General features: G+C 38.5%; 2 protein-coding genes across 2 annotated transcripts; both read right to left on the reverse strand.

Annotated features, from left to right (window-relative positions):
- Window positions 1–14231, reverse strand: LOC120436381 (protein NLRC3-like; the record flags this gene model as incomplete). The annotated part of the gene is made up of 9 exons (XM_039607324.1): window positions 1–732; window positions 903–1111; window positions 1275–1321; window positions 3973–4146; window positions 5025–5198; window positions 11387–11560; window positions 11718–11891; window positions 12121–12294; window positions 12718–14231. Coding segments are annotated over 9 exons (2700 nt in total), but the record flags the coding sequence as incomplete, so codon positions are not given.
- A 66-nt stretch (window positions 14232–14297) lies between these two features.
- On the reverse strand, window positions 14298–23101 carry LOC116314058 (the record flags this gene model as incomplete). The annotated part of the gene is made up of 5 exons (XM_031731940.2): window positions 19996–23101; window positions 19331–19572; window positions 19067–19117; window positions 17281–17556; window positions 14298–14512 (listed from the first exon to the last, which is right to left on the reverse strand). Coding segments are annotated over exons 1-5 (873 nt in total), but the record flags the coding sequence as incomplete, so codon positions are not given.
- Window positions 23102–23605: the final 504 nt, after the last annotated feature.

Consider the following 23605-nt stretch of genomic DNA (forward strand, 5'->3'; position numbering starts at 1 on the left):
TGAGGTTGAGGACCCATGTGTGTCTTTAATAAAGTGAAACAAACAAACAGTGACAAGACTTAATGGTTCTATTCTGCTATGGATGTAAAAGAGACCCCCATACAATGGTCTTTTTAAAAAGCTCTCATTCAAATAGAAACAGCAAAATATGATAGAAATTATTGACGTGTCATCACAAAAAACAGACTGACATCAAAAATCACTTTGTAAACTGAGCGATCTATGCTCCAAAATACAGAAGGTTGTTTAAAAGGCGTTTTTGGGGCTAATTTTCCTTTGTGAACATAAACACATCTGTCATCACTTTCTCTTTGTTTTGGATGCAGAGTTTTATAAAATTCAGAGTTGAAGGCATAACAATGAAACAGCTTATAAAAATTATACATCAATACAAATGTAATGTCAATTACCAAATTCCTTTCATTCATTTAGAACAGTTTAAAACATCAACTGATGGGATCCATGAATCTGAAAATGTGTTTCTGAGTGAAACAGACAGACAAATGTTAGAGTGTTTCTCTAACAGGAGGACACTCTTTACACTCAACTCAGCACAGACACACTGAGGCACCATACTGGATTTCTAATCCCTTTAAAGTAGTCCAGAGTCCAAATCCAGGATAAAGAGGTTCAGTGAATGTGGTGTTGAAGGTGTGGAGGTGGATCAGAGTGTCAGAGGAGACTCTGTAGAAGGACAGAGTGCCAGCAGGACAGTCCACATACACTGCTACTCTGTTAGAGACAGAGGGGGAGGAGGAGGAGGAGGAGATGCATGTGTGTATGTTATTGTACCTAACAGACCGAGGACCATCCTTATAACAAATCAGACTCCAGGACTGATCATTTTTTCCAAACACACAATCATAACTGTCTCCTTTCCTTCTGATTCCTCTGTAACTCACTGATATAGAAATGTTTCCTTTCCACTCGACCTCCCAGTAACAGCGACCACTCAGACCATTACTACACAGCAACTGAGGATGAATGTCAAATCTGTCTGGATGATCAGGATATGGCTGAACCTTCTCCATATGTGTCATCTTCCTGTTGTTGTCAGACAGTTTGAGGTTTGTGTTTACTGTGTTTGTGTCGATTGTGAGTTGACAGGAATCTGAGTGAGAGAACAAACACAATCCAGCTGCAGTTATTGATCATTGATTGACACTTTGATGATGACTCCTGACATCAGAGATGTGAATGAGTGATGTGACAGTTTGAAGATGGTTGAATGTGTGATGCTTTGTTTTCATGAATCACATTAAAAACACACTTACACTTCCTCAGACCTGGTGTCAACCATCGGACTCCAGCAGGCTCCACCCTGAAAGGAGGAGGGGGGTCAGACCAGCACAGTCTCTTTCAGCATGCACACATGGACATTACATACACATACTGTTAGACACTGATAAAGGAACAGTTCAACATTTTCACAAATACATGTCAATCCATACGTGGATCAAAGTGCTGATGAATTGGACTGATCCTGGATCTGTCAGTACACCAATGTATTGAATGAAATATGACTGATTCAAACTGTGATCAAACCTTCATTATCTTTATATTCCTCTTCCGTTTAGCTGAAAATGACACCTTCCTGCCTTTGCTGCCAGTTGTTTTTCTCCTCTTGGTGTCAGCTTGGTTACTGTACTCAACCTCTGACCTCTGAGTGAGTGCAGCATTGTTTTCATGTGTTTTAATTCCACATGAAACCTGTTCATGGTCTGATTTAACAGCAGATTTCTCCACATGCACACAGAGAAATTTCCGCCTCTGTCACACAAACAGTGGACCATATATTTGTTTTTGAATATTTCATGTTGAAACTATTAAGGGACCAGTGTTTTTCCTCTGCAAACACGCTTAGTGCACTGAATTGTGACATTGTGACAACACTGAGAGTCACCTGTCAGTCTCCTTCTGTCCTCTGAAAGTCTGAAAATTTATTTGTCATTAAAATTACTTCCAGTTATTGTCACATTACTGACAACTCAATGAAGACAAATTAGGAAGTAGAAAATCATTCATGTTACAATATTTATTCTATTCCATCGAATTAGAACAATAAATATTGAAGTGTGACTGCTGTTGGTTAGGATACAATGTTAAAAAATAATCAAATGAAACACAGCAGCATCTCTGACTGTGGTAATACAAATATATATGTGAAGAAGGCAGGTAACACTGATCCTTGAATATTTGATTTATATTGTGAGTACAAGAAAATAATTATTATAATATGATGTGTTAAATTTGTTTAGATCAGAGGAATAAGGAAGGATTTGTCTGTGTTTCAGTCTGGCTTAGCTGTAGGCCTGAGAGTGTGTGTAATTGTTTAGAGGGAAAGGAATTTATTGACACTGGGGGTCTGCTGTCATAAAAGGAGACAGGAAGCTACAGTTGGGGGTTCCTGATGCTTTAACCTGAATCTAATAAACGGTCATAATTGTTATAACTTAGAAGTAGGTTTGCAGGAGACTCTCCACCTTATCTGTAAATGTAAGACAACAAGAGGCCCATGGCCCAGTGGATGCAGAGTGGGGGTCTCAGTGTTTGTAATATGTTAACTCTGTTTTCTATGTTGTGTAAAGGAATTTGGTGTAGCTTGGGTGAGGAGATTACTTTTATGACCAGCAGGAAGTCACAGATACAGAGACACACACACACACACACAGTGCTTTGACTGTTACACTCACACACCCACATGCACACTCACTCACGTGCACTCACATAAACACACCTACATGCACACTCACTCACGTGCACTCACATAAACACACCTACATGCACACTCACGTGCACTCACACATACACGCGGGTACACGCACACACAGGCACTCACTTGCTCGCACATACACACACAAACACAGAGTTTTCAACACACGATGGGGGTTTTATGATGGGGTTGCTTCTATAAAGCTGACTGTAACAAACAAAGGAGTAGAAGATCTACAGAGGGACACGGGCCTTGCACGTCTTCCCTTCTAGAAGATGCATGCTTAACTGAAGATGAATAAAGATGAATAAAGGTTTTGTGAAATGACTACTGAGTCCGGTGCTGTCTCTGGATGCCCGAGGAATAAAAAGAACCGGGGTGAAACTGATTTCGTAACAATATATACAAAGATTTAACTACATACACTTCACTATGGTATAAAAACAATTGTAGATCAATACATTTATTGACTAGTAATGACCTAAAAACACAGCGCTGTCTTCCTATGTTCATATATTCCAATCAGCGCTTCAGGAACTATCTGAAGTCTGCATTAACCACGTAACGATCCTGCATTCTGAACCTCCGGTGACACAACTCTCCATTCAGTGACTCTGCTTTCTGAGCTCATGTAACCATGGTAAACATCCAATAAGCTCCTCTGTAACCAACCAAACACTCCCTCACTGTCCGCACCTGTGCTTTGCTCCCACCTGCCTCTTGTTTGCAGATAGTTCCCAGTGTATATACTGTCCTCTTTTCCTGTGCCTGCTTTGGATTTCTGTTTTATGGACGTTGTGTTTCCTAATTTTTTGAGTTTTGCATTTGGACCAATAAATGCACCTTTTTCTCACTTTCTTCCTGCCTCTCTATCTTCCACCGGGGTTACCTCTAAATGTATTTATTTTTCCATTGCTTTCAGTTCATTATTTTATAATGTGTATTGGCCTTTCAAAGCACATTGTCTATGAAAAGCACTAGAAATGCATTTCTGATAGACTTTAAATTTACAGACAACAAGCCATGTAGTTGTTAGCTTTACCACAACTCTGATTATAAAGCTTTCATCTTTGGGTATAATTTTTTTTCTCTTTTTAAAGGTGGGCTAACAGTTTCTTCTGCTTCCCGTATTTGTATTAAGCTTGGGTAAATATATCCTAGGTGTCGCTATACAGAGATTAAGCTGCACTGTTAAGTATACTGAGACATATACAGCATGTCCTGGAGAAGTTCTTTCTCGACAGTCATTCTCTCCATACCTGAGAGTGTCCAGTCTCCAGTGTGGATCCTTCAGTCCAGCTGACAATTGCCTCAACCCTGATTCTCCTGGATGATTGTAGCTCAGGTCCAGCTCTCTCAGATGGGAGGGGTTGGAGCTCAGAGCTGAAACCAGGTAAGTACAGCCTTCCTCTGTGATCAGACAGCCTGACAGACTGCAGACACACAACGCAACAATCCATCTGTTAAAAATAATTGTCTTTTTTTTCAGATACAATAACTTCTATCTATTTACATCCATTCAATTTAATTTAAGTTTATTTATAAGTGACATTTCCCAGCAGACAACAACAGTCATCTCAAGTTTTTTAAGAGTGTATAGCACCCAACAATATTAGAGAGAAAGCTCATGCTATCAAACACAGAGAAGAGTTGAATACAGTGACAAAAGAACAAATCACAAACTAAGGAGAAAGAAGACAAAAGTTAAGGACATGCAATCGTGACATATAAAAGCATCAGGAATGAGTGGAGAAGAAATGTTCTGATTATCAAGGGAAGTCCATAAACAGCCTGAGCGTATGACAGGGGAAGGTTTGGGATCATGTGATCCAGCTTTAACTATAAGCTTTATTTTAAAAAATGCATTTTGAAGCTTGTCTTAAAGGTAGTCATCTTTTTTTCATTTTGAGAAGTCGACATTAAATAAATACCCTAGAAAAATTTAAAATTCTGGATATTTCATTGCAAATGAAAAAAGTCAAACAACATCAGTATAACCTCCAGAAGAAAATATTTAGATCAAGACATTTCTATGACAGCTTACCTTTAATTTTAGATCTAAATCTGGAGATCAGTTGTTCTTAACAATGCTTTGTGATAAGTATATGAAATTTTCATTTAACAAAAAAAAACATGAAATTTTTTTTACTATGAATTTGTTTTAGATAAATAAATCTAAGTCTAATAATCCAGCCAAAGCTAAATAAAAAAAAAAAAAATCAGTAGACAGTTCTATAAAGGTTAGCTGTTTATACAATAACATAAATATCACATTTTCAATTAACGTTAGTGAAAAAGTTTCAGTCCTGACCTCAGAGTTTCCAGTTCACTGTGTGGACTCTTTAATCCAGCAGACAGCAGTTTCACTCCTGAATCCTGCAGGTCATTGTTACCTAGGTCCAGCTCTCTCAGACTAGAAGACTGGGAGCTTAGAACTGTGGACAGAGCTTCACAGCTTCTCTCTGACAAGTCACAGAAATTCAGTCTGAAAAAATAATGATGAAAAATATTTTAAAACAGACAAACAAAATCAACCAAACAAACAAAAAAGAACATTATTGCTCTGAACAAAGCTGGATTTCACAATATAAAATGTAATGGATCATTAAACACAGTCATTCATTTCTGAGTTTTCTTTTACTTAAGCTCTCAATGTCCCATAATAATCCATTTAAAGGATTGCTGTCCATCCAGGCTCCTGAACATGAAGCTGATGAGATCATATATTGTGAGGGCTGATGGAGATGATGATGGAGATTTGAATCCAGTAGTGGATGGAAGCATCACCGTGAAGGATCAACGTGAGAAAACATCTTTACCCAGAAAGAAAACCAGTCTGAATGTCCGATGCTCTTGTTATAAAAATGTGGTCACCGCTTGCAGCTGTAGTGCAGCTGGCTTGCTTGTTAGCTGGAAGCTAACTCAGGAAATGTGATGTTAAACTGTGTCAACCACTTTCAAATCTGCTCTACCCCTCAGCCTCTCTGTAACTAATTTTTATTTTCTTACCAACTAGGAAACCTTTGTTTTCGAGACTCAGCAGCAGACAAGAATAAAAAAGAAATATTTTTACTTCTGGTCCTCTCTCCAATCAGACCAGGAGTGACATGTTTAGCCAAATGTTTTCCTTAAATTGCTGGCTGTCTGAGTGGTGTCCAAAAACAATGTGGCCTCATATATGTTTGGGAAACTTTCTGGCAGAAACCTGATCTTGTTAGGAGAGACAGCTTCCATCCCACCTTGGATTCGGCAGCTCTCTTTTTTAAGAAATTTGACAACATTTATTAAACCCCCCAAAACGTGACTATCCAGAGTTAGGATGAGGAACCAGAGCTGCAGTCTTGCACACATCTCTACAGCTTCTCTCCTCCTGTTATCCCCCCAAAACCCCACCATCTTAGAGCTCCCGAAAATAATTTAAACATAAAATATCGCACAGAAAGAACAACATGTGATCCCTAATTGCACCAAAGAGTAAAACACTGAAATGTGGATTATTAGACATTAGGTGTCTCTCTTTCAAGTCTCTGTTAGTATATGAGTTAATAATTGATCAGCAAATCAATTTACTTTGCCTTACAGAAATCTGGTTACAGCAGGGTGATTATGTTAGTTTAAATGAATCAACACACCCGAGTCAATCTAATTATCAGAAACCTCGAAGCACAGGCTGAGGAGGCTGCCTGGCAGCAATTTTCCACACCAGCCTATCAGTCAACCAAAGACCAAGACAGACTTTTAATTCATTTGAAAGCCTGATGCTTAGCCTTGTCCAGCCCAGCTGCAAAAGTCAAAAAACACTCTTATTTGTTATCATCTATCATCCACCTGGGCCTTACACAGAGTTTGTGTCTGATTTCTCAGACTTTTTATCTGATTTAGTGCTCAGCTCAGATAAAATAATTATTGTGGGTGATTTTAACATCGATGTAGATGCTAAACATATGGCATCGAAACTGAACATTTAACAGTGTTTCCTGAAAACCCTCTCCTGTCTGATCATTTCCTGATAACATTTAAATTTACAATAATTGATTACACAACAGTGGGGAGTAGATTTCTTCACAGTGGATGACTTTCTGAAAGTGCCTTAACGAAGTTTAAGGATATAATCCTCTCCACTGTTTTTGTCTTCGGTGCCCTGTACCAACACAGAGCAGAGCAGCTACCTGAACACTCCTCCGACAGAGGTCGATTATCTTGTTAATAATTTTACTCCTTCACCCCATACACACATCAGAGCCTCAAATCAAAAGTACTTAACTTCCTTGTATAACTCTAAAATATGCACCTTAAAGTTAAGCTGGAGAGGAAATGGCACCTCACTCACAAAGAAGATCATCATTTAGCCTGGAAAAATAGTCTGCCGCTTTATAAAAATAAAATAAAAAAAACCTTCTCCATGAATCTAGAATATCTTGCTATTCATCACTGACTGAAGAAAATAAGAACAACCCTAGGTTCCTTTTCAGCATTGTAGCCAGGCTGACAAAAAGTCAGAGCTCTGTTGAGCCAACCATTCCTTTATTGTTAACTAGTAATGACTTCATGAACTTCTTTACAAATAAAATTTTAACCATTAGAGAAAAAAATAGTTAAATTATGTCACAGATGTAACATTATCTACATCTACTTTCAGTACCATATTCATTTACAAACGTTCTCTCCAATTGATCTTTCTAAGTTAACTTCAATAATTACTTTCTCCAAACCATCAACGTGTCTTTTAGACCTCATTACTACAAAACTGCTCAAAGAATTACCACCATTAATTAATGCTTCGATCTCAAATATGATCAACCTATCTCTAATAATTGTCTATGTACCACAGGCCTTCAAGCTGGCAGAAGTTAAACCTTTACTTAAAATGTTATCTCTTGACCCAATCTCCAATCTTCCTTTTATCTCAAAAAAATTTTCACACACAAAAGTTAATTATTGAGTACCACAGGGTTCAGTGCTAGGACCAATTCTGTTTTTGTAGTTGAGATTTAATGTACTGAGTGAGTTGCAGTGAACTTTTTCAAAACTGCATTTTATTTATTTTATTTATAATTTTTATTTCAATTTAATTTTTGTAATACTAAGGTGCCACGTGTTGCTGTTGTCGTGGGGCATTAATCAGTGGGACACCACTAGTAAGCATGTTGCATGCGTGGGGGTTGGTGGGAGTTGCATGGACTCCACACTTGCACTCCCTATACTGAATCATAAGTTTCAATTTGGTGTATTTTGCTTCACTAAATATTAACTCTTAATTTCAAAATTCAAAAATGCTTTTTAATTCCTTTGAATGAGGAAACTAGTAATGTAAACAGAAGTTTTTACCCACAGGCTGTCAAACATGCCCTACCTCCACCCTGATTGGAGGATAACTGCACTGCCAACACTCATGGACATTACACCTTATTTATAAATCGTATTTCTGTTTATACTTCAATGCAAACAACACCCCTACCTCTTTAAACTGTATTTATTATAACATTATTTAGTATAGTTCCAACAGCACCCCCCACCCCCCACCCCCACTCAATGTGCAATATCATCCCCCCGCCACACACTCAATGTGCAATATCACTGATCACACTGCACCTCTCAATGCACCTGCTAGTTAGATGGCATGTATGTGTATGTATATAGATGTAAGCGTGTATGTGGAAATATGTGTGTGTATGCATGTACGGATGCAAATATGTATATATACATATATGTATGTATGTGCGTGTATGTTTGCAGGTGTATGTATAACTTGTACATATCTTTCTTGTGTAAATGTAAATTTGTCATTGTGTAAATACTTACGCTATTGTGTACTTCACACACATGGAGAGATGCCAAACTGCCTTTCACTGTTCTTGTAACAGTGACAATAAAAAGCTATTCTATTCTATTCTATTCTATTCTTATTTATCAGTTATACCACCCCATACATCTGTCTTTCACTTGTGCTAAATGGGGATGAAGAGAAGCCTGCTGCTGTGTGTCTACTTTTTTTGCTACTGCATTTTGTCATTTACACTTGTGTAAATGTTTGAGTCAGGTTATAGATGTTGTTTTATGTGTACAATGAGGTCACCATGTAAGGCTGCATGTTAAATAGTATTTTCAGCCACATTGGGAAAACTTATTTTTGTATTTATGTTACGATTCAGCTCAAAAGCCGCAACATAAATGTGGAGACTAACACCAGAATTTCACAGAGAAGAGGTTTTATTTTAAATTATATAATAAGCTAGCTAAAATAGCTGATACCACCAAGGCAAAGACTGGTGTGCCTTCCCAAAAGCCTGCCTCGGGTATGCCTTTATCCACACCTCACCAGGTATGGTCAGTTAGCAACAGCTGAACACTGTTTCACTGCCACTGCAAACACATTAGTGGCTGCAGAGGGGCGTAACACCCCCGCCCTCAAAAGGGTTCCTTTAGGACCCCTAAATGAATTAACAAGACCCTCTGTAATTGTTTTGTTCTTGATCTTCCAAACCTGAAAGAACAGAAAAAACTAGGAGAAGCACAGTGTTCACATTCAACAAATAATATTCTAATAGGCCAGTTAAAGTAAAAGGCAACCTTGCATACAAACTCTCCCTGAGCACTGCTGTTGGTCCAACCGACCAAAGAAATCCTCAGTGTCATGCCTCAGTGACTATTCCCATTGCACTCACACCCATCACCCATCGAGAGGTTTGTCATGAGGCACATTAAGACCTGGCTGCCACCCACACTGTTCCCACTCCAGTTTGCCTATCACCCTCAACAGATGATGCCATTGCTACCACCCTATATCTGGCTCTGGAACCTCAGACAGTCCAGACTGGTAACAGCATCTCCAACACCACCACACTGATAACTGGAGCCCCTCAGGGCTGTGTGCTCAGCCCACTGCTGTTCACTCTGCTGACTCATGACTGTACAGCAATGCACAGTTTGAACCACATCAAGTTCAACGATGACACGAATGTGGTGGGTCTCATCAGCAAGAGCGATGTTTCAGCATACAGAGATGAGGTGAAACAGCTAACGGACTGATGTAGAGTCAACAACCTGTCTCTGAACGTGGACAAAACAAAAGAGGTGATTGTTGACTTCAGGAGAGCACACAGAGATCCATCACAGAGGATCCATCGCTTAACATCGATGGATCCTCTGTGGAGGTCATCAAGAGCACTAAATTCCTTGGTGTCCATCTGGCAGAGAATGTCTCCTGGTCCCTCAACACCAGCTTCATAACTGAGAAGACCCAACAGCGTCTCTACTTCCTCCGGATGCTGAGAAAAGCTCATCTCCCACCTTCTACAGAGGGACTAACAAGAGCGCCCTGAGCAGCTGCACTGGTATGGTAACTGCACCGTATCGGATTGCAATACCCTAAAACGGATAGTGAGAACAGTTGAGAAGATCATTGGATCATCTCTTCCCTCCATCACACACACTCAGTGCATGTGGAAGACCCCATGCACTCCTTACACACACTCTTCACCCTGCTGCCTTCTGGTAAGAGGTACCAGATCATTCAGGCCCTCACTGCCAGACTGTGAAACTGTTTCTTCCCCAAGCTGTCAGATTCCTGAACACTGAGTGACTGGACTGACACACACATACATGCCTTCAAACATTAAATTATTTTTTGCACAATGTTCAGTCTTTTGCAAAACCCACTGTCATTGTTGCACTGTATACCATACTGGAAAGCACCAAGCCCCTTTAACTGACCACTCAGATGAATGCCTGGACTTAGTGGCCGAACCGAAAAATTGATGCTGGTCAATTGTGAACAAGATGAACAGCTGAGCCAATAGCTGTGTCAAAAAATGAATGCAGAAAAGGAAGAGTGATAGAACTGAGTGGTGGCAGGCCTCTAGACCAGCATCAAAGCATGAGTACCAAACTCTATGGCACATTCTTAAGAGTCTTGGCAGGAAGGAATATTTCAAGACCTCTACAATCATAGCAGCTGTTTTGGGCTACAAGCAGTTCCACCACACATCCACCCACCCAAAGGCAGGGGTAGGACCCAAATACAGGACTCAGAGACGAAGCAAATAACTTAAAGGAACAGCTTTAGTGGTTGTGAAAATGAACAAAAAACAATTTACAATGAAACACTAAAAGAAGCAAAGAAAAGATGAAATAGAAACAAAGACAGTGGTGACAAAGGAACTCATGTCTAGATGTAAACGAGAGAACATGAAACGCTCACTAAACACATAGCTAATGTGGAGGACAAAACGCACTAGAGAAATCATGGTCTAAACAGGTCAAGGATGAGCACCAACAATTCCAACTCTTTAGACAATAATTAAGAATCAAAAAACACATCCAAAGATGTATAAAAGATCCCTTGACAATTCTATAAAGCTTAGCTGTCTTCTTTGCACTACCACTCACCACCTTGCAACTATCTTGTTCTCCAATGTGTGCGATTCTCTTATTTTTGTATATATTCCTTTTGTTTTGTATTTTTCTCCCCATGTTTGTATATATTTTTCCAGTTTTACTATTTATACCTAGTGTCTGCTATTTAAATTTTATTCTGACACAGTTGGTGTGGAGCACCCACAGTTTTCGCTCTATGTACAATGACAATAAAGTGCTATTTTATTCTGTTCTATTCTTATACAGTAATATAATTCAGATTGACATAATAATCAGTGAACAAATTTAAATCCTGACCTGAGAGTTTCCAGTTCACTATGTGGACTCTTGACTCCAACAGACAGAATCTTTACTCCTGAATCCTGCAGGTCATTGTTATTCAAGTCCAGCTCTCTCAGATTAGATGACTGGGAGCCGATAAGTGAGGACAGAGCTTCACAGTTTCTCTCTGAGAGGTTACACTGACTCATCCTGGGGGAAAAAAAAGTCAAACAAAAGAAATATTGTTATTGAAGTATGAGGGTTCAGTGAGGAGTTATTAGATTTGACAAGTTTAATCCAATTTTTTGAGGCTTAAATTTTTAATCAGGTAATTAAGTCAGTTGTTGAAAATCTCACTTGATCTCACCTCAGTGTATTCAATGTACAATGTGGACTCTGCAGTCCAGAAGAAAGAAGTTTCACTCCTAAATCCAGCAGATTGTTGTTACTCACGTCAAGCTCTCTCATAGGAGAGGACGGGGAGCTGAGGACTGAGAACAGAGCTTCAAAACTTTTCTCTGAGACGTTACAGTGAGTCAGTCTGTAAAACAACAGACAAACATGGAAACAAATACTGGTGTGGAAGTAGAGCAAGTATGCAGTGAGGCCTCATTAAAAGATTTAACAATATTCAGTTGAGATTTTTATTTGTTTTTTTTCCCAGTAATTAATGTCTTACATAGATTACAACACATGGGTTAACGTAACTTTAACGTTAACTTTACTTTTTTGGCTAAATTGACGAAAACAAAAATACTGTTTGGTCTGACCTCAGAGTATTCAGTGTACAGTTTGGACTTTCCAGTCCAGAAGACAGAAGCTTCACTCCTGAATCCTCTAGGTTGTTGTTACTCAGGTCCAGCTCTCTCATACTGCAGGTCTGGGAGCTGAGAACTGAGGACAGAGCGTTACAACCTCTCTCTGAGAGGTTACAGTGAGTCAGCCTGAAAACAAACACATCAACAAACAAAACCAAACAAATAACAATTAAAATTATCCATTCGACAAATTAAATCAGTTAATATATTCAATTAGTCAAGAAAAAATGCCAGTGATGTGGACACTGTACCAGTCCATCGTGGTGAAGAGAGAGCTGAGTGTAAAAGTGAAGCTCTCAATTTACTGGTCTATCTACGTCCCTACCCTCACCTATGGTCATGAGTTGTGGGTAGTGACTGAAAGAACGACATCACGGATACAAGCGTCGGAAATAAGCTTCCTCTGAAGGGTAGCTGACCTCTCCCTTAGATATAGGGTGAGGAGTTCAGCCATCCAGGAGAGGCTCAGAGTAGAGTGACATCTGATCAAAGAAATCAATGACTCAATTCATTGTTTCCAAATAAAGGGATGGACACATATTTACTTACAGAGCTTTGTTGGAAGCTTTGACCACTGGTAGGAGCCTCAGAAGAGCCTCCTCTGAAGCAGAGTATTTTTTCAAGTCAAACACATCCAAATCTTTTTCTGATGACAGTAAGATGAAGACCAGAGCTGACCACTGAGCAGGAGACAGTTTATCTGTAGAGAGACTTCCTGATCTCAGGGACTGTTGGATCTCCTCCACTAGAGAACTATCATTCAGTTCATTCAGACAGTAGAACAGATTGATCCTTTTCTCTGTAGACAGATTGCTACAGATCTTCTTCTTGATGTACTGGACTGTTTCCTGATTGGTCTGTGTGTTACTTTCTGCCTGTGTCAGCAGACCTTGTAGAAGACTTTGATTGGTCTGCAATGAAAGACCCAGGAGGAAACGGAGAAACAAGTCCAGGTGTCCATTTGGACTCTGTAAGGCCCTTTTCACAGCATTCTGGTAGAATAAATTTAATTTGGATTTTATTTGAAAGACTCTAAATAAGTGAGATTTTTTTTCATCCAGCAGATTGACTCCAGAGTTGATGAAGGTCAGATGGACATGAACTGCAGCCAGAAATTCCTGAACGCTCAGGTGGACAAAGCAGAACACTTTATTCTGGTACAGCCCTCTCTCCTCTTTAAAGATCTGTGTGAACACTCCTGAGTACACTGAGGCTGCTCTGATATCGATGCCACACTCTGTCAGGTCGGATTCATAGAAGATCAGGTTTCCTTTCTGCAGCTGATCAAAAGCCAGTTTTCCCAGAGACTCAATCATCTTCCTGCTCTCTGGACTCCAGTGTGGATCTGTCTCAGTTCCATCATCATACTTGACCTTTTTCACTTTGGCCTGAACCACCAGGAAGTGGATGTACATCTCAGTCAGGCTCTTGGGCAGCTCTACTTCCTTTCTGGTTTTCAGCACATCCTCCAGAACTGTAGCAGTGATCCAGCAGAAGACTGGGATGTGGCACATGATGTGGAGACTTCGTGATGTCTTGATGTGGGATATGATCGTGCTGGCCTGCTCCTCATCTCTGAATCTCTTCCTGAAGTACTCCTCCTTCTGTGGGTCAGCAAATCCTCTGACCTCTGTCACCATGCCAATATAGTCATGAGGGATCTGACTGGCTGCTGCAGGTCGTGTGGTTATCCAGAGGCGAGCAGAAGGAAGCAGGTTCCCCCTGATGAGGTTTACCAGCAATACATCCACTGAGGTGGACTTGCAAGGGTCAGTTAGGATTGTAGTTTTGTGGAAGTTCAGAGGAGGTCGACACTCATCCAGACCATCAAAGATGAAGACAACCTGGAAGTCTTCAAAGCTGCAGATTCCTGCTTCTTTGATTTCAGTAAAGAAGTGATGAACAAGTTCCACCAAGCTGAACTTTTCCTCTTTCAGCACATTCAGCTCTCTGAAAGTGAATGGAAATATGAACTGGATGTCCTGGTTGGCTTTGTCTTCAGCCCAGTCGAGGGTGAACTTCTGTGTTAAGACTGTTTTCCCAATGCCAGCCACTCCCTTTGTCAGCACTGTTCTGATTGGTTCATCTCTTTCAGCTGATGCTTTAAAGATGTCTTCTTGTCTGATTGTTGTTTCTGGTCTGTCTGGTTTCCTGGATAGTGTTTCAATCTGTCTGACCTCATGCTCATCACTGACCTCTGCAGTCCCTCCTTCTGTGATGTAGAGCTCTGTGTAGATCTGATTCAGAAGGGTTTTGTTTAACGCTGCTGAAATCCCCTCAACCACACACTGGAACAACTTCTTCAGATGGGACTTGAGTGTAGATCGACACCTCTGCAGAGTCTCTGAATAACAAAAAAAGAAAGGAAAAAAAATAAGATAAGAAAAAAAAATGCTATGCATCAATAAAAGTAACTGGCATTTTGAAATTACTTTCTCTTCAGATCTCCATGTGCTGATGTAGTTCATTTTATTAAAATAATTACATGCAATTTCTTGCATCTATTTTAACTGTCCATTAAAAAAAGGAAAAAACTCCTGTACATTTTCAAAACCTTAACTTCCATGATATCATGTCAGAGACCTAAGTTAGTGCTGCTTTAACTTATGAAAAGCCTTCAAATATCCTGAGTTTACTATGGGATTGTTCTTTTTCACTTCATCCAGCCCTAAGTGATTAAACTTTTCAAATAAGCCATCCCTGTGCAAGTGTTAAATTTTTGAAATAAACAGGAGTGTTCAAAATCGATATTGATATACCTTTATTAGTCCCACAAGGGGAAATTTCATAAGGCTGCCGACCTATTGCATGCCATGGCGACCCATGGTCAAATCAGTGTATAATTACCTGAAAATCATAAACTAATTTAAATATCTTCAGTTTACTGTGTAGATGCGGAACCACAAAAGTTTGGGTTATGTTGTGAGATGTTGATGTGACATGCAAATTTGGGAGTCTTGCAAGATTAAAATCAGTTTTGTTAGCATTGTTTTCATCAAAAATGCAATAAAATATTAAACGTTTATTTTTTATAGATCTGTTGTTCAACATTTGACTACATTTAATTTTAGACTTTTTAAACTTCATGCCAAATCCTTTAATTATTCTGTGGTGTGACATCTCAAAAATGGTTAAAAAAATATTAACATTAATAAATAAAAAAGGTTTATGGTGCAATTGTGTTAGTGTCTGTTACTGTAAATAACATAATCATTATTTACATACATATATTTTATTTAAGTGTAATTTAATGAAATTTGATCAAATTTGTAACTGAAAACACAGTGCTTTGGTGTGACACCATATCCTGATTTTAAATTGGGAAATTCTATCTGCAGCTTCTTTAGCTGAAGAGCCTCATGAACTCCATGGTCATGAGGTTAAGTACATGTTATTTATTTTTTTCAGGTGAAAATCAGTCTGCAAAGTGTTTAGTCCTTTTGGATAATTTGGATAATTTATCAAAAAATGTAAATTCAGTATTTAATTCAAATAAAGTTTTTGCTGTTGATTTTTAAGAGAGGCTCAAATATCAAGAGGTCCCATTGAAATAAGTATAAAGTAAATAAATGTTTTAAGTGTGAAATTTATCTCTTTCAGAAAAAATACACAGGAAAAAAAGTGGGAGAAATAGGACAAAAAGGTATAGAATGTAAACTAACAAGTATAAGTATCGTCAGAGACAGATTTATTAAGACCTGGTAATTATAGATTTAATTTTGTACCAAGAAAGACATTTAAGACATATTGTAATTAGAAAAAAAAAGGAAGGTACTTCTTCCTTTTTAAGCAAAATCATATTTTGCTTTAGAAGAGCATCATAAAGAGTTACTCAATGACAATTCGTTATTAAGTACTAAGCCAAGCCTATACTAGCTTCAGCTATCAGAATCAGAATACTTTATTAATCCCTGAGGAAATTATGTGGTTACAGTTACTCCAAGATAGTAACAATAGTAAATAACTAAACTACGCATCCATCCATCCATCTATCTATCTGGGGTCAGGCGCCAGGGCAGCAGCCTGAGCAGAGAAGCCCAGACCTTCCTTTCCCTAGCCACCCCTTCAAGCTTCTCTGGGGGAATACCAAGGCATTCCCAGGCCAGCCGAGCAATATAACTAACCAAACTAAATTAAATATCTGTTAAATAAGCTATTATGTATAGATTAACTTTGGATGACATGGTAAGAGCAAAAGGTAGTGATTTTATAATAACATAATAATTTGAAAAATACATTACAAATTCAGTGATTATAACTGTAGAGATCACAATCAATTTATTTCTAAGCACGTTTAAAAATGACACAGATTGACCAAAGTGCTGTATAAAGTAAAAAATAAAACTCTTCACCATTAAAAGCTAGGGGGTAAAGATGTGTTTTCATACGGGATTTAAACATGTCAAGTGTTAGAGAGACCCTAATTTGAAGAGGCAGACTGTTTCAAAGTTTAGGCACAGCAATCTCAAATGCCCGGTCTCCTCTGTGTTTTAGTCTGCTTCTAGGAACAATCAGAAGCAACTTATCAGCTGACCTAAGAGTTCTGTTTAGAGTATTTTGAGTTAAAAGATCAGAGAGATATGAGAAGCTAATCAATTCAGAAACTCCAAAACGAGCAATAAAATCTTAAAATCAATTCTAGAATGTACTGGAAGCCAGTGTAAACGAGCCAAAACTGGGGAAATATGGTTGCGTTTACGTATGCCTGTCAAGTGTCGGGCTGCAGCATTTTGAACAAGCTGAAGATGAGAGAGCAGAGCCTGGCTGATACCAAAATAAAGACTATTACAGTAGTCAAGCCTGGATGAAATAAATCCATGAATCACTTTCTGGAAGTAAGCATATGACAAAATGTTCTTAATTTTTGCAAGGGCCCTGAGCTGGAAAAAGCTGGATTACATAAGTTCATAATAAATTACAAGGGTAATAAACTGGAAAGCATATAAGGCACGTGATTGATAACAGTTCTAAAAATGTCTGATAAATAAAATGCAATACATAAATTTATTGAAAATATCAAAATTCATAAATTTAATTTGTTGTTAATTAAACTAAACCGTTTTAATACGAGTTTGAGTAAACAAACTTTTGTTTCAAGATATGTGGTCTCACCTTTCTTTACAGATGAGGATCGACGCAGTTGAGATGAGAGAACTGGATCTATAGTCCGAAGATGCCTGATCATTATCCTACACGCTTCGTTTCCTTTTTTCTTCACTGTGTCGATTAAGCAGCGAGCCTTATTTGCTCTGGATTGGTTTTCTTCTAATATTGATTCTTTCTCCAAATCACCCAAAACACCATCATTTACAAGAGCTTCAAGGAGCTGTGTAAGGATTTCTTTTGACACCCTCCTCACAAATTCTCTCCGCAACATGGCCAGCTCCTCTAAAAGAATAAGAAATGAACTTAGTAAAGTCAGTACACTTAAGTGTTTTAGGAAGATGTGCCTGTAGAATAATAATAATGATTTCTCATGTGTGAGTGAATTCTGATAACTTTATGTGTGAAAATAAATGTCCTGTTGGTTTGATTTCTGATTCAGATGCCAAGTAGAAAGCATGGCATAGGCCATGTACCGTCAAATCTAGGACAAGAATTGCCTGCAGACCTCAGTCCCATGAAAATCTGTGGCGGCAGCTGAAGCTTCGAGTTGCCAAGCGTCAGGCAAGGGTAAGGATGAGTGGGCCAAAATCCCTCCTCTGCAAACCTGGTGACCAACTGCAAGAACTTTCTTACGACTATGCTTGCCAACAATGGTTTTTCCACCAAGTAAGACTCATGTCATGTTTTGCAGGAATCACAGGATTCGTAGCTTCTGGCACAGCAGACTGCAAGCATGTAGACAGACAGAGGTTCCTCCAACTGACCAAATGACCAACTGATCAATAAGGTTATGTTTCTTTATCCAGGAAAATAAGTAGCCTCAGCTAGTTGGTCTCCATTTAAACTGTTAGAAAAATAGCTGTTTGTAGAGGTTAAATGGTGATGCCAAACTGTTTAGACAGTCTCTCATCTAAAAACACTGCTCTGACCCCGAGTCTATCAGCACTTGGAGTGAGACTGGCTGTAACAGGGTTAACTTGAAAGCCAACATTGTGTAAATTACTGATGGATGCTCTTTTGGCTTGACTATTAACTCCCAAGTATAAGCACTTGGCTTCAAGCTGGCTCTGATGGAGGTTTTTTCCTGTTGCAATGGATATCCTCTCAACCATGCTCTTTCTGTCCAAACGCTAGCTGAGATAGATACTTCCACTCATTATAAGACAAACATACAAGTGTATGTTTAAGAGTCTTGGCTTAAGGACTTATTTTCAATAATCGTTTAAAGTAGGATGTTTCCTGTTGTTTTGATGTTTTAGAAACTCCTCAGTTAGACCTGAATTGGTAACCTTCTCTGTCACCACCTCTCAAAATTCCTACCTGCAAAAGGAAGATCCATCTCAGACTTGCCTGCCTTTCTGCTCTCCACTACATTGCTCCCATGGACTCCCCATTATTTTAATCAGATCCCAGGAGCAAACTTCCTCTTCTTACCTATTCCCTCATTAGGGGTAATTCTCCTGGCCGACAGGGACTGCTCTCATTCTTCTGTTAAAGATAAAATATGTAAACCTGTGCAAGCCTCAGTGTCTGCATTTAGGTCTCAGGTGTGGTATAAATATGATAAAAAGTGATTGCTAGCTTTTTCACTTTATTGCATTATGAATGCATGATTTAATTATATTTTAATCTACAATTTCAGTCTACATCCAAATGTCCACATTAGCTTGTGTCTCATCAGATTAGAGAATTTTTTATGTGTTTAGGCGTTTCCCTGCCTTGTGCTTCAGGTGGTGGTGATGATGTTTAATGGTGTAGGTGTAGCTTTTCGATAGCAGATGTTTACTCTTACCTTCTGGTGAAACTGATGAAGCTCCCTGGATTGTTGACGGAAAGAGCACACCTTGAATGATACAACTGTCTTTTTAGAGTGAAAACCTGCATGGCTTCAAAACAACATAAATACATCTGCGCTCAAACACAAAATGAAGTCACAAAGCTAGAGTAAAGTAAACTAGCACAACCTGAATTTATTAATACGTTTTGTTAAATACATTTTGCAGTTATGTGTCTTCATACTGCGCTGAGGGTTTTGTGTCTTTTTCCTCTGACTGACCTTCATTCATCTTCTTTAAAATAGATGTCCCCACATCCATCACATGCTCATTAGTATATGTCTGCACCATCAAATCTACAGTTTCCACTATGTCTGGGTTCTCCAGATGACAGTTTTTGATGGTTGTGAAATCACCCACAGGTACATTCTGCAGGCACCAGTGGAAATGTTTAAGCTCCTCCTCTTCCAAGTTCTCCATCATTTCAAGGAGCTGCTCATGAACAGACTTCTCCATCACTGATCTATCAAACATGAGGAGAAATATAGAAAAACCCTGATAATGACAGAGCAGCTATAAGACTAAAGAAATGAACTAATAACTAAAAAAACAAAGAGAAAAACAGTAGTGTTTTTCCTGTTTTTTAAAAACATTTTTCTTATAACTTAAACTCAGCACCACCATCACCATCATTAATTAAAATAATTCATTACACATTCATTACATTGGAATATGTTGATTCTATTGGGATTTTTTTGTTTGTTTGTTTTTTTGTATATTATCATTGCTGTCCTTTAAAATGAATGCAGCAACCTTCAGGGTAAGTAAGTAAAAAACAAACAAACAAAAAAAACAGAGGTCCAGGTTGGTTCCTGGACCTCTGTTTGATGGAGCAGTGATGTGAGTGCTGAACTGTCACATGGAGAGTTAGAGATGGGCATCTCACCTCTGAGCTTTGGTCTGGCTCTCATGTTCCTCACACAGAGTGGTTTTACAGGGAAGGACTCCCTCCTCTCTGTCCTCACACTGATCCATGCTGCTGAATTCACATTCACATCAGCTCACACACACTTCCTTCACCTGCAGAGGAAACACAAATCATTCATGTGCACATCGACTTAAATCCTGTGTACTGTCCAAATATCAACTGCTTCTTTTCTGCTTCATCTCAGTGTCAGTTAAGAGAATTAGAGTCCTTAGGAGGTGTCACTAGGATCCTGAAACACTGGGGGCTCAGCCGAGCCCCGAAATCAGACCAGCTTTTTGAAGTTATTGTGTGCATTTTATAATAAAATGGATGTAAATGTCAGACACTGTGTGCTCGCTAAAGACTGCAGTCAGGCGTGTTCGGCTGTCTTTAAGAGAATGATCCTGAAATAAACACTGAGAGCTCTGTGTTGATGAAGCAGTCATGCGTGGGGTTGTGTGCTGACATGTTGACAGTGTAAGTTCAGGTTTTGCACTCAGACCTTCTATTAAGCCATAACGGCGCCTTTAAACTGACTCCCCTCTGTCTGCTCTGTCAGATGCTCAACTTTTCTTTACTGTCACATCAGTGTGCTGCTCTCTTCATCTCCACTCTCTCCTGTCGTGGTTGGAAAAAAGAAACCAATCAGCATGAGCCGATCAAACTCTGTCCAAATCTCTGATTATTGATGAGATGCACGGGTATTCAACACGTTATCTATTGAGATATTAACCCTAAGTTGCTTCCAATGTATCTGTCGGAGAACGTGTGTGAATGTTAGTTAGTAAGCACTTAAAACCATAGAAGACAGTGCTTGTGTGAATAGGTGAATGTCTTGTAAAGTGCTTTAAGCGCTCCAGGAGAGTAGAAACACGCTATATAAGAATCAGTCCATCTGTTTTTATTTTATCCATTGTTTCAAATAATTATCTGAACAACCAACTAACATCTACCAACTGTTTGATGCCATTCAAGCTAAACAATCTTCAAAGGTCACTGCTGGACACCAACACTGTTGCTGCACCTACAGGTTGATATTTAATGCGGATGTTCATCAATCAGCTTCTGCTGATGTTCATTCTGCTGAATTTTGACCTCTTTATGGCATCTGTCGTAAAGACATCATTTCCTCTATTCTTCATTTATGTTTTCTTCTTATTTTGCATTGAGTGTTTTAATAATTGCTCTCATTTTACACCGTTTTTGTCATGCTCTACATTTGTCTACATTCAGTGATACAGACAGTGAATGCAGTCAGACAGACAGTGTGAGGCAGAGAAAGCTGCCATCAGCTGCTCTACTTCTACTATCAGTCCACTAGATGGAGCCATAAAGCCCACACAATGCATTCACTGACACACACTGATTCACCGTGACTGTAAACTTCAGTCCATTAATATTCAGTCAGTTCAACACATGTGAACAACATTTTCAAACATTTTAGTTGATCCATGATTCCAAGAGGATCAGCATAGTTAAAAGCTTCACACTAGTTTTAAATAAAATACAAAATAGTTGTGACACTGTGTAAAAAGTAAATGAAAACAGATTGCTATGATCTGTAAATCTCAGAAACCCATATTTTATTCACAATAAAACACAGTAACAAAATAAAATGCTTAAACTGAGAAAATGTACTATTTTAAGAAAACCATTGGCTCATTTTGAATTTTGCTGGTCTTTGCAGATTAGGGAATCTCTGCCTCTCTAAGTTGCTCTTTTAATACCCAGTACGTGGCATTAAGTGTCAAGAAATAGTAAAGGTCTCAGTTTAAATGTTTATATGTTCTAATGTGAATAAAGTATGCCTTTATGATATTTGCAAATTATTTATCTGCTGTCACTTTCTTTTTGAGAAAAAAAGCTTTCTAGTTCAACTGATGAGACTGCTGTAACTAAAGGACAGTATGGGTCACCAATAGACAGATGTGGGAGGGAACAAACAAACAATATTGTGGCAGTGACTTGTAGGTCTAATCAGAGCTGTTGAATGGAGAATTGCAAGAGTGGGGGTTCAGAATGCAAGATCATAATGTGATTTATGTAGACTTTAGATACTGGCAATGCTCATCTGGCAGTTAGAATGTGAGAATACAAAGCCAAGAAAAAGTACTTTTTTTGTATTTAGTAATTTAAAAAAACAGTTACCTACAATGGTTTGTATATGACAGTAAGGCACATGTAATTAAATCATTGTATATATATTTATGAGTCAGATATTCAAGGATTAGATTTAATTGCAAGCCTTACCTGTCTCCTCCACAAATTGTAAAGTTGTTTGTTTGTTTGTTTGCTTTTGTTTTTACCATTGTATGCTATTCAACAGTCTCATCCTATGTATTCATGGAAGAAAACAAATTTTTCAAAGTAAATTATTTTCTACCTACCTTACTTTCCAGTTTTCTTTATCGTGCTCATAATAACTGACTGTTACTTAAGAGTTTCAGAAAGGACAGAATGAGTCTGGCAGGTGACTAAAAATAATGACAGCATAACAATTCAGTGCACTAGCATGACTGCACTTGAACTTTCTTAGTAAATACATTGCACAACTAATATTTTAAAAAAGCACAAAAACCCCCAAAAAACAACAACAACAACAAGAGCAACAACTAAACACTTTTAGACTTTTTGACTTTGACCTGGTACTTCATTATTTAATTTATGCTGTAAATCTCTAAAAAACCCAAATAGTGGGTCACAGTGCACTGCAGTGTGCTGTGTTGCTCAATCAGAGGTCAGGTTAAACACGTGCAGTCATCACCACTGAAACCAAGAACTGAGAAACAGCTTAATTTAGAAAGAACTATATGAAGGTTATGCGTAATTCAATAAGGATGATCTGTAATTCATTCATCTGCCTTCTTTCCTGGCTGTCAAGCTGCTTTTTGTCAAGCTGCTTTACATCACTGCCACTTCCCCACGCTGTCAATCTCAATACTGTCATCATTACTCTAGTCTAATCATCTTCTAGCTCACCTTCTTAACTTCTGCTTTGTATGTTTTTACACTAAACACTGAACGTTGGATAGATTGTTACGGGTCCGAAATTGAGGATGAGAGTAAAACAATGATGGTCCAGCAAAGGCCGTTCAAACAATTGATTTTAATGAATGCACGCAGCGTGGAGAGGTGCAAACTGCAAAGCAGTTGTACATCTCTACCCAAAATACACTCTAGATTGCTTTTATAACATCAGGGTATTGTAACGCCCCTTCTTGCGTTTACAAGCACATAATTTGCATGTACAGAACATTCATGTATTTTAAGAATTAACTGCAACATAGAGGTTCCTCCTTGTGGCATCCTCTTAAGAATATGGTGATGATCTAAGGCCTTTGAGGTCACCATGGACTGGACATCCTTACGTCACCTGTAACTAAGCAAACTCAAATGCAACAAGAAGCTGAATACATTCAGGCCTTTGCTCAGCTACTATTTTACTGTAACAATATACTCAGCATATGAGTTATGATATATATATATATTTAACTCAATCATTTTAAAGTAGTTATACTGCACCTGTAATAAACATGTTAATATTTGATTATGATAACCCCTATAATATAAATTATAACATAACGCCAGC

This window comes from Oreochromis aureus, linkage group 23, assembly GCF_013358895.1.
Source record: "Oreochromis aureus strain Israel breed Guangdong linkage group 23, ZZ_aureus, whole genome shotgun sequence".
Classification (NCBI taxonomy): Eukaryota; Metazoa; Chordata; class Actinopteri; order Cichliformes; family Cichlidae; genus Oreochromis; species Oreochromis aureus.